The 14,041-nt window shown below is 37.8% G+C and overlaps 1 protein-coding gene across 1 annotated transcript in view; it reads left to right on the top strand.

Moving 5' to 3' along the window:
- The first annotated feature begins 1,347 nt into the window (after positions 1 to 1,347).
- The window catches only part of cacnb4b (calcium channel, voltage-dependent, beta 4b subunit), a 54,632-nt gene continuing 41,938 nt past the window's right edge, over positions 1,348 to 14,041 (top strand). The window contains 2 exon segments of the mRNA XM_062997667.1: positions 1,348 to 1,415; positions 13,534 to 13,665. Coding sequence (XP_062853737.1) covers positions 1,371 to 1,415; positions 13,534 to 13,665 — 177 coding nt within the window. The 5' untranslated portion in view covers positions 1,348 to 1,370.

The raw sequence follows: 14,041 nt of genomic DNA on the forward strand, positions 1-14,041 counted from the left end.
TTCCATGCCTCAACGGGTCAGGGCTGTTTTGGCAGCAAAAGTGGGACCAACACAATATTAGAAAGGTGGTCATGATGTTATATATACAAATATATATGTACTACTACTACTAATGATAGTAATCATAATAAACAACTACAGCAAAATGTAATATGTTGTATATATGTATTTATATACATATATATTTATGTATGTATATATATATATGTATGTATATACTGTATATATATATATATATATATATATATATATAGTACAGAATTATATACAATTATTATATACAATTATATACAATATTAGTAACAATATCAGTAGTAGTAGCAATAGTATCAATAATAAAATAATATTAATTACAATAATAATACTTAATTATAGTAATATCTTTTAATTGTTTTTCGTTTAATTATTTATTTCACATTGTTTTCATATTTTATTTATATTATATTGTTTTTTATTATATTGTTTTTATATTTCTATATTTCTTTATATGTTTTACTTTTTTTTTTTACAAATATTTATATAGATTATTTTTTATTGATATTGATTCTTTCATTTTTGAACAAGCGTATACAATAAAGAAATAAAAATATTGTGGTAAAATATTCTGGGCACTTGCAGGACATCTAGTGACAACATTTGTTATTTTTGGCGAATCTAATTATAGAACAATAGGTAGTATTAATGAATGATAGCTCAAATTGTGCTGATGGATTTAATCTGAGGTTTGAATGAGTATGGTGTAATGAGTAAGATTCAATTCCATGGTGAAAATAAGTCTTATTACTGTACATTGAAACCCCATCAGAGAATATCTAACGCTCCACGGCCGAGAAGAACGAGCGTCATCAGATGCTAGTCCAATCAGCATTGAGCCAACCAAGTGTGTCATCAGTCTCAGATTGAGGAAGGGTTCTCTCTTTCATTCCTTCGTTCCTCTCTTCCTCTATCTGTCCCTCTGTCTCTGCCTATGCGTGTCTCTCCGGTGCACCTAGCCGTGTGTGCGCGCGTGTGTGTGTTGAGGGATGATGAAATGCGAGTGTCGAGGTGCCTCTGGGGAGCTTTTCCCAGCCTGAGGATGTGAGAGGATAGGAGGCTGAACGAGGGATCTGCTCCGAGCCTTCACCACGGGCCTGTCTTCCATCCTTCTCTGTCCTCCACCATTCCTGCCTTTTTACAGGCATCCTGCTTTTTTTTCTCCATCCTTTAGTGAGCGAGAGAATTGTTATCCTCCTCCATCGATCCTTTTTTTGTGTGGTGGTGGTGGTGGCTCCCTTCTCCTCCCCCACCTTTTCATCTCCACCTCCTCCCTTCTCTTGTGTTTTTTTTTCCTTCTGTTCTTGAAAAGGAACTCACTGGAATAGCAAACCTCCATGTATGACAATTTGTACCTGCATGGATTTGAAGACTCGGAGGCGGTGAGTGTTTTGTTAATTGTATATGTTTCTGGCTGACTGTATGTGGATGTGTCTTTTTACTATTGCTGATGCTGCTGCCAGTGTGTGTGTGTGTATGTGTGTGTGTGTGTGTGTGTGGGTTGGGGTAACACGATGTTCAGAGATGCAGCCAGACAATCATTGGTGGACTGCATCATACATTGATACCACACATAGGTACCACACATCATTTAAAAAGATCAGACAATGTATTTTTATAGCCGTACAATCTGCATCAAACCAGTTCTGAAAATAATACTTTTTAATAGTGATTTTATAGTGATTTCACACCAAATCTTGCCCTTTATACCATAGCATTTCCTCTAATGGCAAAACGCTGCATTTACACTGGCTGTTTTAAAGGGCTAGCATCCTGTTTCTGGCTCGGCTGGCCAGGTGATGATGTGTGGAATAGAATGAGTCACATGGTATCGCTGGCCCAGTTGTATGCCTGCTATCGAGCAATAGGACTAAAAAAGCCAGTATATGTGTCGGCGTGTGAATTCCAGCTCGAGCATCACTTGGTGTCTTTAAAATTCGAGATTCAAGATGTAATTATAGAACACCTAAGAGCTTTCTGGTCTCCACTTATTGGTGAATTCACTCGTGTTTAGTGTTAAGATAATGCCTGATGTGGAAACTAGGGTTATTTTATTATCACTAGCATTAGGTAAGAATGATATTTCAAAATCTGAGCACTACATGGCTCCAGGAATTAAAGCTTTAAGAAGTGTTTCTGCTAATTTGGGGTTGATGATGTTTGCTTCATTCATGGGAGCAGACGATGCTGTAGATGCTGCTACTGAAGCACTAGGCTAAATGCTAAATTAACTCTTAAAACAATCAATATTTGTGGGGCATGGTGAAACATTAAGTGAAAATAAACTTAGATGAACGAAAATCTTCAAAGTTTCAAGGACACTGCTTGTGTTGGTCTGGGTTCAAACACACTGCCACATGGAGGAGGCCTTTTGCTGCATGCAAGGTATACTTAAGTATACATTGGCTGATAACTTTAAGTACATTCGTGGGATAGTGGTAGCCTAATGGGTAGGGCTTCGAGTTTGAATCTTAGTTCTGCCATGCAGCCACTGTTGTGCCCTTAACCCTCTCTGCTCCAGGGGCGCCATACAGTGGCTGACCCTGCGCTCTGACTTCCAAACAAGCTGGGATATGCAAAGAAAGAATTTTGTTCTACTGTACACCTATAAATGTATATATGACAAATAAAGGCGTTCTGTTCATAAGAGCAGCAAAAGCTATTATGCTATAATAATACTGTCCAAAGCTCTAATCTGAATACTGAATAAACTTTCTGTATTTTGATTTAAAACACTAACTGAATGAACAATGTGCTTGTGTTGGTCTGGATACAAGCAAGAGTCGTGACCGTAGGGGAAACTCATGTGACAGATAATTCTGGAAAGGTGTATTTTATACCTGGAGCTACATACATAATCCCCTTTATACAGTACACTAGCCAAGACTGATTTTTACATTGTTTATACAAGGGAAACATGTATACTTAAGTGTTTTACTTAATTCTAATTCATATTTTATAAGTAGGCTAAAATACAGGTGCACAACAGTAGGTGTGTTTGCCTGAGTAGGTACTGAGTGTTCAGGTGAGCAGGGTGGGAGTGCAGGTGAGCATGGTGGGGATTTAATACTGTAATGGTATCCTTTAAAATTTGGGTTGGGATTTAATACTGTAATGGAATCTTTTAAAATTTGGGTGTATATACAAGTGGTGGGGATTTAATACTGTAATGGTATCCTTTAAAATGTGTGTGTATAGACGAGTGGTGGGGATTTAATACTGTATAATTAATTTATACATTAATAATTAATAATACTGTATTATTAATTTTATCTTTTAAAATTTGGGTGTATAGACGAGTGGTGGGGATTTAATACCGTAATGGTACCCTTTAAAATTTGGGTGTATAGACAAGTAGTCAGGATTTAATATGGTACCCTTTAAAATTTGGGTGTATAGACGAGTGGTGGGGATTTAACACTGTAATGGTATCTTTTAAAATTTAAATGTAAGAACAAGTGGTGGGGATTTAATACTGTAATGGTATCCTTTAAAATTTGGGTGTATAGACAAGTGGTGGGGATTTAATACTGTAATGGTATCTTTTTAAATTTAAATGTAAAAACAAGTGGTGGGGATTTAATACTGTAATGGTATCCTTTAAAATTTGGGTGTATAGACAAGTGGTGGGGATTTAATACTGTAATGGTATCTTTTAAAATTTGAATGTAAAAACAAGTGGTGGGGATTTAATACTGTAATTGTACCTTTTAAAATTTGGGTGTATAGACAAGTGGTGGGGATTTAATACTGTAATACCATCCTTTAAAATGGGGGTGTATAGACAGGTGGTGAGGATTTAATACTGTAATGGTATCCTTTAAAATTTGGGTGTATAGAGAAGTGGTGGGGATTTAATACTGTAATAGCATCCTTTAAAATTTGGGTGTATAGACAAGTGGTGGGGATTTAATACTGTAATTGTACCTTTTAAAATTTGGGTGTATAGAGAAGTGGTGGGGATTTAATACTGTAATAGCATCCTTTAAAATTTGGGTGTATAGACAAGTGGTGGGGATTTAATACTGTAATACCATCCTTTAAAATTTGGGTGTATAGAGAAGTGGTGGGGATTTAATACTGTAATGGTATCTTTTAAAATTTGGGTGTATAGAGAAGTGGTGGGGATTTAATACTGTAATGGTATCCTTTAAAATTTGGGTGTATAGAGAAGTGGTGGGGATTTAATACTGTAATGGTATCTTTTAAAATTTGGGTGTATAGAGAAGTGGTGGGGATTTAATATTGTAATGGTATCTTTTAAAATTTGGGTGTATAGACAAGTGGTGGGGATTTAATACTGTAATGGTATCCTTTAAAATTTGGGTGTATAGAGAAGTGGTGGGGATTTAATACTGTAATGGTATCTTTTAAAATTTGGGTGTATAGACAAGTGGTGGGGATTTAATACTGTAATGGTACCTTTTAAAATTTGGGTGTATAGAGAAGTGGTGGGGATTTAATACTGTAATGGTACCTTTTAAAATTTGGGTGCATAGACAAGTAGTGGGGATTTAATACTGTAATGGTACCTTTTAAAATTTGGGTGTATAGAGAAGTGGTGGGGATTTAATACTGTAATGGTATCTTTTAAAATTTGGGTGCATAGACAAGTAGTGGGGATTTAATACTGTAATGGTACCTTTTAAAATTTGGGTGTATAGACAAGTGGTGGGGATTTAATACTGTAATGGTATCTTTTAAAATTTGGGTGTATAGAGAAGTGGTGGGGATTTAATACTGTAATGGTACCTTTTAAAATTTGGGTGCATAGACAAGTAGTGGGGATTTAATACTGTAATGGTACCTTTTAAAATTTGGGTGTATAGACAAGTGGTGGGGATTTAATACTGTAATGGTATCTTTTAAAATTTGGGTGTATAGAGAAGTGGTGGGGATTTAATACTGTAATGGTACCTTTTAAAATTTGGGTGTATAGACAAGTGGTGGGGATTTAATACTGTAATGGTATCTTTTAAAATTTGGGTGTATAGACAAGTGGTGGGGATTTAATACTGTAATGGTATCTTTTAAAATTTGGGTGTATAGAGAAGTGGTGGGGATTTAATACTGTAATGGTACCTTTTAAAATTTGGGTGCATAGACAACTATTTAGACACTAACTCACTACAGTTTTAATCTCATCTGTGCTATTGACCTGACCAGGAGTCCAACAGACACAGCTGGATGTGTTTGAGGGAAAAAATGCTGGATGGGGTTTCTTCCTAATTTACATATTTATATGGGTGGCACTTTGCAGACACTTTTATTCAAAGTGACTTACAATTGTGATGGGCAGTGGGAGCTCACCAATTAAGGTAAGTGACTAGAGATCAGATGGTCACTTGTTCAAGCCCCACCACCACCACTTGAGCAAGGCACCAAGCCCTAAATTGCTTGGATTATATTCACTTGAAACCCAACAATACCATAACATCATTTCCCGGGACTTTAAGAGAGCATTATTGGCCTGCCTTTTAAATCAGAAGGGCTACATTCTTCTCTTCACTGTAAATTAGAGTGAGCTAATATACCTGCTGTAAAAACATATGTCTAACATTAATCCAACACATTTTTTGTGACTTCCTGAATAAACATTTGTTGACCCCTTTTAAATAATAATTAGGCAGGTTTTAAGTTTCCATCATTTGGAGAAAAAGCTCCTTATTGTGGTTCGGTGGAGTTCTAAAGCTTTTAACCCCAGACTGATTTATCTTAGTTGCTTTTTTCTTAGCTTTTCTTGATTATTTTATTAGATTGTGGTATAATGTTTCTGTAGAAACCTAAAGATTACATTCAGCTTGACATTTGGTTGAGGTTTAAGATGAGGGAAATTTATATTTTACAGGGCTGGATGGAATTAAGCCAAGCTATTTTTAATTAGCCAAGTTTGCTTATAAATGGAAACCCACATGGACACGGGGAGAACATGCAAACTCCATCTGAGAATCAAATCCAGGATCACTTTTGATATTGTGTGACATTTCTAATTTAATGCCACTTTTTGGACTATCAAAAAGCTTTATACTCTGCTTAAAGTTCTCCTGGATTTAACTTATTTTTTCTGTTCTCCTTTTTCCCTTCTGAATAAGTCGGTACACTTGTATGAATTAAGGCTATCATCCTGAGCGCTCAGATTTGCACTTGTTTTTATGCAATGTGGATAAATATAGACGATTAAATACACTATTTTTGTATATGAATGCTCACATATATCCATAATTGTGTAATGTTGCTTTATAAACAGGAGAGACAAGAACTGGGACAGTTTTACTGTCTTGGACTGCCAAATGTGGTTCGGATTTATGAGTCATGTATAGTTAAAGGAATTGTGGGAATTTAATAACAGGATATTTTAGGATTATGGCTACACTGTAGTGTCAGTAAAAGCATTATTTTGTCCAAATCTACACATTTTACATTATATGTACCATACAGCACCCCCTGTCAAAAGATATATTTTATAGACATATTTTTGTCTTTTTAATTAATAATAAATAATAAAGTCATCAAAAAGTTTGTGGACAACTGATCATATAGGCTATTTGGACATGCAGTGCCAAAACCATGATATTTGCTGGTATTATGGCTTCCACTCTTTTGAAGTGTATCTGTGCTCAAATGATTGAACATTTTGATGGGAAATCAAGTTTATAAAACAACTAAGGGAAATCCCATAAAATGATGCTTGTTTATACTCAGAGTTTGATACATATCAAGCTCAGGTGTGGGATCCCAGGTATTCGTCTCTGGTTGGCCTAAAAATTAAGGTTGTCTGGAGGTTACTTTAAGGAGGCTAGGGTGTAGAGTGCACCAGGACCAGTTTCCAGAGACCGTAAATTAGAGCTGGACGGTTCCTGAATCACCCGGGTTAATGATTCGAATCTTCGTACTAAATCAGGAATCAAGAGTCCGAGGTCTCAATTAACCCGGATCCTATGAGTCCTCTGACTGGCTGCTGCTAAGTACACAAGGTGAGTGAGCAGACTCAATGGAAACACCGCGGACTGTGATTTGGCTGAACATGTTTCACTCAAATTGATTTCACGATTTCACTCCAATCTAAGTAATAAGTTAATAAAGTAATAAGTTAAATATTCCAATAAACAAGCGGTTAAACACACTGGTGTTAGTTTTGTGGCTGATTTTATGAACATGCTATTATTATTATTATCAGTAGTTGAGGTATAGATTAGTAATGCAGCATATTTTCTTGTAAGCAAAACAACAACAAAATATAGTTATAATATTATTAAAATGTGAATGCTTACAGGCTACTTTAGGACTGTACCACTTAAGGAGTATCAGAACCCTTCCCCATGGTAATTTATTGACTTTGTTTTAGTGCCACTGTGGCTGCCTGACTGGGTCAAGTTACCATGGCAATTTGTTGTTGACCATCCCCCTTGAACCCTTGATCCCTTAATATACCCATTAGATTGGTAGGTGAGTCCACCCCCCTCTCCCCCCTCATTGTCCCTATCCCCCATGATCAAGATTCCTCTTAGAAAAAAGTGTCAACTTGTCACTGACAAGAGAAGTGTGAGGTGCCAGGAGAATTAAGAGAGGATTTATTTAAAGTGCAGAAACTTTTTGAAGAACCATTGTGTGTGTGTGTGTGTGTGTGTGTGTATATATATATATATATAATGACTAGGTGAAAGCAGGTTTTTAGACATTTGTGCAAATTGGTAATGCATATCATATGTACACAAGTGTGCACACCCTTCAATATGACACCCAAAAGTGAGCTGAGGTGCATTTTGTTTTACTGCTTGTATGATTCTACAATTTAATTGGAGTCCACCTGTGGTAAATTCGATTGATTGGACATGATTGGGGATTGCCAACACCTGCCTATATAAGGTCCCACAGTTGACAGTGCATATCAGAGCAAACTCCAAGCCATGGGGTCAAAAGAATTATCTCAGACCTTAGAAACAGGATTGTGTCAAGGCATAGATGTGGAGAAGGGTACAGAAAAATTGCTGCAGATTCACAGGTCCCAAAGAGCACAGTGGCCACCATCATTAGTAAATGGAAGAAGTTTGGAACCACCAAAAATCTTCCTAGACCTGACCGCCCGGCCAAACTCAGCGATCGGGGAAGACGGGCCTTGGCCAGGGAGTTGAGCAGCAACCCGAGGGTCACTCTGACAGAGGTCCAGCGTATCCTTGTGGAGATTTGAGAACAACCATCCAGGCAGCACTCCACAAATCCCACCTTTGTGGTAGAGTGGCCAGACGGACACAGGCACATGACGGCCTGCCTAAAGGACTCTCAAACCATTAGAAACAAGGTCAAGGTCTCTGGTCTGATGAAACCAAAATTAAACTTTTTGGCCTGAATAACAAGCGTCACATCTGGATGAGACCAGGCACCGCTCATCACCTGGCTAATGCCATCCCTGCAGTGAAGCATGGCAGCATCATGATGTGTGGATGTTTTTCAGCAGCGGGACAGGGGCGACTAGTCCTGATAGAGGGGAAAAATGAATGCAGCTAAGTACACCGAGATCCTTGAAGAAAACCTGCTCCAGAGTGCTCTTGACCTCAGACTGGGGCGAAGGTTTACTTTGCAACATGACAATGACCTGAAGCACAGCCAAGAGAACAAAGGAGTGGCTTCTGAGAAAGTCTGTGAATGTCCTTGAGTGGCCCAGCCAGAGCCCAGACCTGAATCCAATCAAACATCTGTGGAAGGAGCTGAAAATGGCCGTGTATCGACGCTCCCCATCCAAGCTGACGGAGCTTGCAAGGATATGCCAAGAGAAATGGGCAGAAATGTCCAGAAACAAGTGTGCCAAGCTCGTAGCTTCTTTCCCAAGACGCCTTGAAGCTGTAATTGCTGCCAACGGTGCATCATTAAGTATTAGGCTAAGGGTGTGTACATATATGTAACCCCTAAATAAACAATTTTTGTCAGTAAAATAAAAATGGCATATTTTCTAAACCCTGTTTTCACTTGTAATTATTGGCAATTGTGTGTAGATGGTTTTCTATTTGTAAGTCGCTATAGAGAAATATAATACATGTAAATATAAGCATGAACACTGTTAGTGTAATTGTGCTAGTGGAACAAATCCTCTAATTACAAATTACAAATTACTCTAGACTTGCATATTCACTTCAATCATATGTGTACAGAAAAATGCAGTTATCGCTCCCCACATGCATGTTCAGCTGTTGATGTCATGATGCTACATAAGCCAGCAGTTTGAGAAAGGTGGTGGCTCTCCTGTTGTGTTTCGGAATATCGTTTTCTGTGACTCAGCTTGAACTGTAGTTGGGAATTGGTAATAAATAAACTGGGATAGAACTTAAATGTAACATCTAAAAGTGAAACCTCAGATGTACATCATAGTAATTAATAAAAATTCAATGAATTCAGGAGGAATACACTCACCTCAAGAAGTCATTTTTCAGCAAAAAACTATTTCTTGTCAAGATCAAAGATGAAAGACATTCATTTGAATACCAGTTTTTCCCCAGAATCATCACTTCTGGGAGTGAAAGATAAGCATGTATGTGCAGTTCTTGTTTCTCGAATCAGGCGTTTCGTGATTGGGACCCTGCTGAATCAAGCCTGAGTTGAGCAGCTGCTGCTGCTGCAATGGGGAAAAAGTGCTTTGACATGGGTGACGTGCCGAAGTATGTGGTTTTTTTTAGCAGACTGCAACGCTTTTTCCCTCCACACTAATGCGATATTGACCCAATCACTTCTTTGACTGACTTAAGCAAATGTCCGTTTCTGAGCCAAACTCATTTACTGTACTTCACTGGGAGTTTACTTTAATTGAGGAGTTGTGCAACCGCTCATGATGTCTTCAGTAACGTGGTGAGATCGAGAGGTTGACATCCAATGTCTGGAATTTATTTTTGAAGTTTGCTTGGCTATACCTGATTCTATGCCTTTCGGATCTTAATGATGGAGCTTACTGAAGATTTGATGAGCCTTTCCAGTGAAAATGTTCAGATTTTGTATTGTGAGGTCTTTCATGGTCCTGTAAAGGTATTGCTTGTCTTGGCTTAGAAAAGATTTAGATATTTCATGTACAATGTAGATATTTTCATAGTACAATGTCTTTAATGTTTAATGTTTAGGATTTTAAGACCTGCATGCTCTTGAGATATGTAGATAAAAAGAAAGGCTCATTAAATCTAATAGTTGCTTAAAAATAGAGAAAAGTAATGTACCTGATAGAGCTGAAGACATTGCTCATGAATAGTTCATGCATTTTCTTGCTTGTTTTTACGTTGTGATGTGATTATAGGACCATTGTCAGCGGAAGAATGTCTGGAGGTTTTCTTGTTTTGACTGACATGTCTTTGATTTAGAATTGTGATTATTATACATAATTGGGGTAAAACTTTTACATTCACTTAAAAGGATCATTGAGATTTAAATAATTTGCAAACCGTATTGGGACTGAATGATTAGCACACACACTTGAAAGGTGATGGTTGCTCAGCTACTGGCACTTGGCTAGCAATCAGATGGTTGTCGGTTCAGGGTTGCCCCACCACCGCCAAGTTGCCACTGTTGAGTCACAGAGCAAGGCCCTTAACCCTCAGTTGTTTAAATTGTATTTAGTCATAATGGTGAGTGGTAATGGTTGAATGAAAGCGTCTGCTAAATGCAGCAAATGTATGTGTGGGAATGCTGAGGCATGTAAGCTGTTTCCTCTGTCTGTAGCGTGGTTGTGTAGAGGATAGTGTTCACCTTGAAAAGATCAGGTTGGACTCCAAAAATAGATTTTATGCCCCAACGGAATATTTAATTAATTTGATCTTTAGTTTATTGTGGGTTTTATACCTTGATAAGCCACTTTTAAAATCCATCATTAAGCTTCTTGCACAGCTGTAGTTGAATGTTTGACCAGTCTATTCGATTAAGTTTAAGTACAGTGGTTGGTTTTCCACATTGGACCTATTTTAAACAGATTCTCAATAGTGTTGATATTAGGAATTAATTTGTTTTTAAAGTGTTTTAAATTGTGTCATTCAAGCTACTGTCATGATAAAAAAAAAATTTATGTATCTAGATGCCCAACAAGCCAGTAGTGTAGGTAGCAGACATCCCAAGTCTCCCGGAAGTTCCGGGAGTCTCCTGCATATACATAGCGGCTCCCTGATGCCCGCAAGTCAGATAAAATCTCCCGGAATCTAGAACGAGCGGCCGAGAGCGCACACACGCGCGCACGCAGGCGACACAGACTTTTTTCCCCGATCGTGTATTAACTCCGTTATCTGATATACAATCTAGCGCACTGTGTAGGGAACATAAATTAATTGTCTACTATACTGTCTAGTGCACTAAGTAGGGAACATAAATCTATGATCGAATATACAATCTAGTGCACTATGTAGGGAACATAATTAATTACGTAATTAATGTAATTAATTAATTATTAATTAATTATTATCTAGTTATACTTTCTAGTGCACTATGTAGTGAACATGAATGCATTATCTAATACACTATCTAGTGCACTATGTAGGGAACATAAATCCAGATCCGATATACAATCTAGTGCACTGTGTAGGGAACATGAACCAATTGTCTAATTCACTATCTAGTGCACTATGTAGGGAACATAAATTCATATCTAAAATACTATTTAGTGTACTATGTAGGGAACATAAATCCGTTATCTGATATACAATTTAGTGCACTATGTAGGGAACCTAAATCCGTTAACTAATACGCTAACTAAAGCATTATGTAAGAAACATAAGTCTATTATCTAGTACACTATCTAGTGCACTAAGTAAGGAACATAAATTCTTTTCTAATATACAATCTAGTGCACTATGTAGGGAACATAAATCTATTATCTTGCACACTATCTAGTGCACTATGTAGTACACATTAATGTGTCTGTGACGCGAACAGTTAGCTTAGTAGCTCAGTTAGTAGCTCCTAAAAGTTCTGTTATCACCCATATCCTTTGGTGTGTGCGAGAGGTTTTTTAGCTTTTTTTTTTATTTTATTTTTCGGGATGTGGGATTTCGGTGTCCGGGTCCGGGGTACCTCCCTGAAATGAGTTTTTGCAACTTGGGATGTCTGAGGTAGTGGTCTAGCACAATTTACCTACATGCCACCCAAGTGCCCAAAATAATTAGGGATTTTCCTTTTTCTTCTTCTACTTCTCCTTCTTGTTTGTTTACATTCTGTTCCCTTTTTTGATTGTGAAATTTGAATGTGTCATTCAATTGATGTAGAGAGATTTATTAAAATCTTGGACTTGCAGTTGATTATTAATTTTGAACTCACTTTAGAAGTATTTTGCTTTAAATACTTTAAATACCAGGACAGTGGTAGCCTAGTGGGTAGAGCTTTGGGCTATCAACTGAAAAATTGAGAGTTCGAATCACAGCTCTGCCATGCAGCCACTGTTGGGCCCTTGAGCAAGGCCCTTAACCCTCTCAGCTCCAGGGACGCCATACAATGGCTGACCTTGTGCTCTGACCCCAGCTTCCAAACAAGTTGAGATACGTGAAGAAAGAATTTCGTTGTACTGTACATGTGTATATGTGTAAATGAAAAATAAAGGCATTCTATTTTATTCTTAAGTAATTTTAAAATTATTAGGTTCAATATTTTTTGGACGTATTAATGATTTGTATGTAATATTATTATCGGATGGTGAAACTTAAATAAATAAATATATATAAATAAAATATATATTTAAACATAATAGCCCACACAATGGCTTAGTGGGTAGCACTGTTACCTCACAGCAAGAAGGTCCTGGGTTTGATCCCCAGGTGGGGCGGTCCGGGTCCTTTCTGTGCGGAGTTTGCATGTTCTCCCCGTGTCCGCGTGGGTTTCTTCCGGGTGCTCCGGTTTCCTCCCACAGTCCAAAAACATGCCACCAAGCTAATTGGAAACACTGAATTGTCCTATAGATACCTAGCCGCTAGATGCACAAACCAGTGCATTGTACTGTAAACTGCCAAATCCCGCCGGCGACCCCTAACGGGAAGAAGTCGGAAATGCCGACCCCGTAATCGGGACAAAGGCTGAGGAACAAGAATAGCCCACCCACGGTGCTATTAACCAGCCATGATTGGTTATGTCTGAGGGGAGGGGATGGTGAGACCTCACAATGGATTGGCGCCCTGTACAGTGTATTCCTGTTTTGCGCCCACTGTTTCTCCGGAACTGCCGCGTCCCAAAATGAAATGAAATAACATAGAATTTATTTAATATTATTTTATACCAATAATAAATATTATATTGTATTTAATTCAATATAGCCAAAAGTATGAGGACAACTCTTAATTATTGACTTCATGTGTTTCAGTTGCTAATACGTGTATAAAATCTCTTATATAAAATGAAGATACACTTTCAACTTTGTGGCCACAGTTTGGTGAAGGGTCTTTGCAGTGGCAATCTTGCACAATAAACTTACACCATCCCAACACCTTCTTAAATCTACTTCTACATTTTGCTTGTAAGTGCAGGTAATGAGAATGTTATCTGTTCTTCCAGGGCTCAGCTGATTCCTACACTAGCAGGCCGTCCGACTCGGATGTGTCGTTGGAGGAGGAGAGGCAGGATGTGGGAAGCCAGGGCCGGCAAGAACGAGAGCAGCAGGCCGCTGTGCAGCTGGAGAGGGCAAAGGTTACTCTAATATAATATAAGCTCAGTACACTTACACACAGTTAACTTGATTGTTAACTTAACATGAACCTGGGATGTGAACATTTAGCATTATGGTAACCTGTATAAGACTCTGCAAGGCCAAAATTGTCAACACTTATTATTGGATTTAAAATTTTTGTCAAATCTATTGCTAACAGGTGCACTATATGGCCAAAAGTATGTAGACACCTGCTCATGACCAACTTTAACATCTTTGTCCCACCCATTGGCATTAATATGGAGTTGCCCATCCTGTGACATAATACATTTACCTTTCTGACAAGGTGTTCCAAAACATATTGAAGTGTGTCTGTGGAAATCTGTGGCCAATCAGTCCAAAAAGTATTTACGAGAC

Source organism: Trichomycterus rosablanca, chromosome 6 (genome assembly GCF_030014385.1).
Source record: "Trichomycterus rosablanca isolate fTriRos1 chromosome 6, fTriRos1.hap1, whole genome shotgun sequence".
Taxonomy (NCBI): Eukaryota; Metazoa; Chordata; class Actinopteri; order Siluriformes; family Trichomycteridae; genus Trichomycterus; species Trichomycterus rosablanca.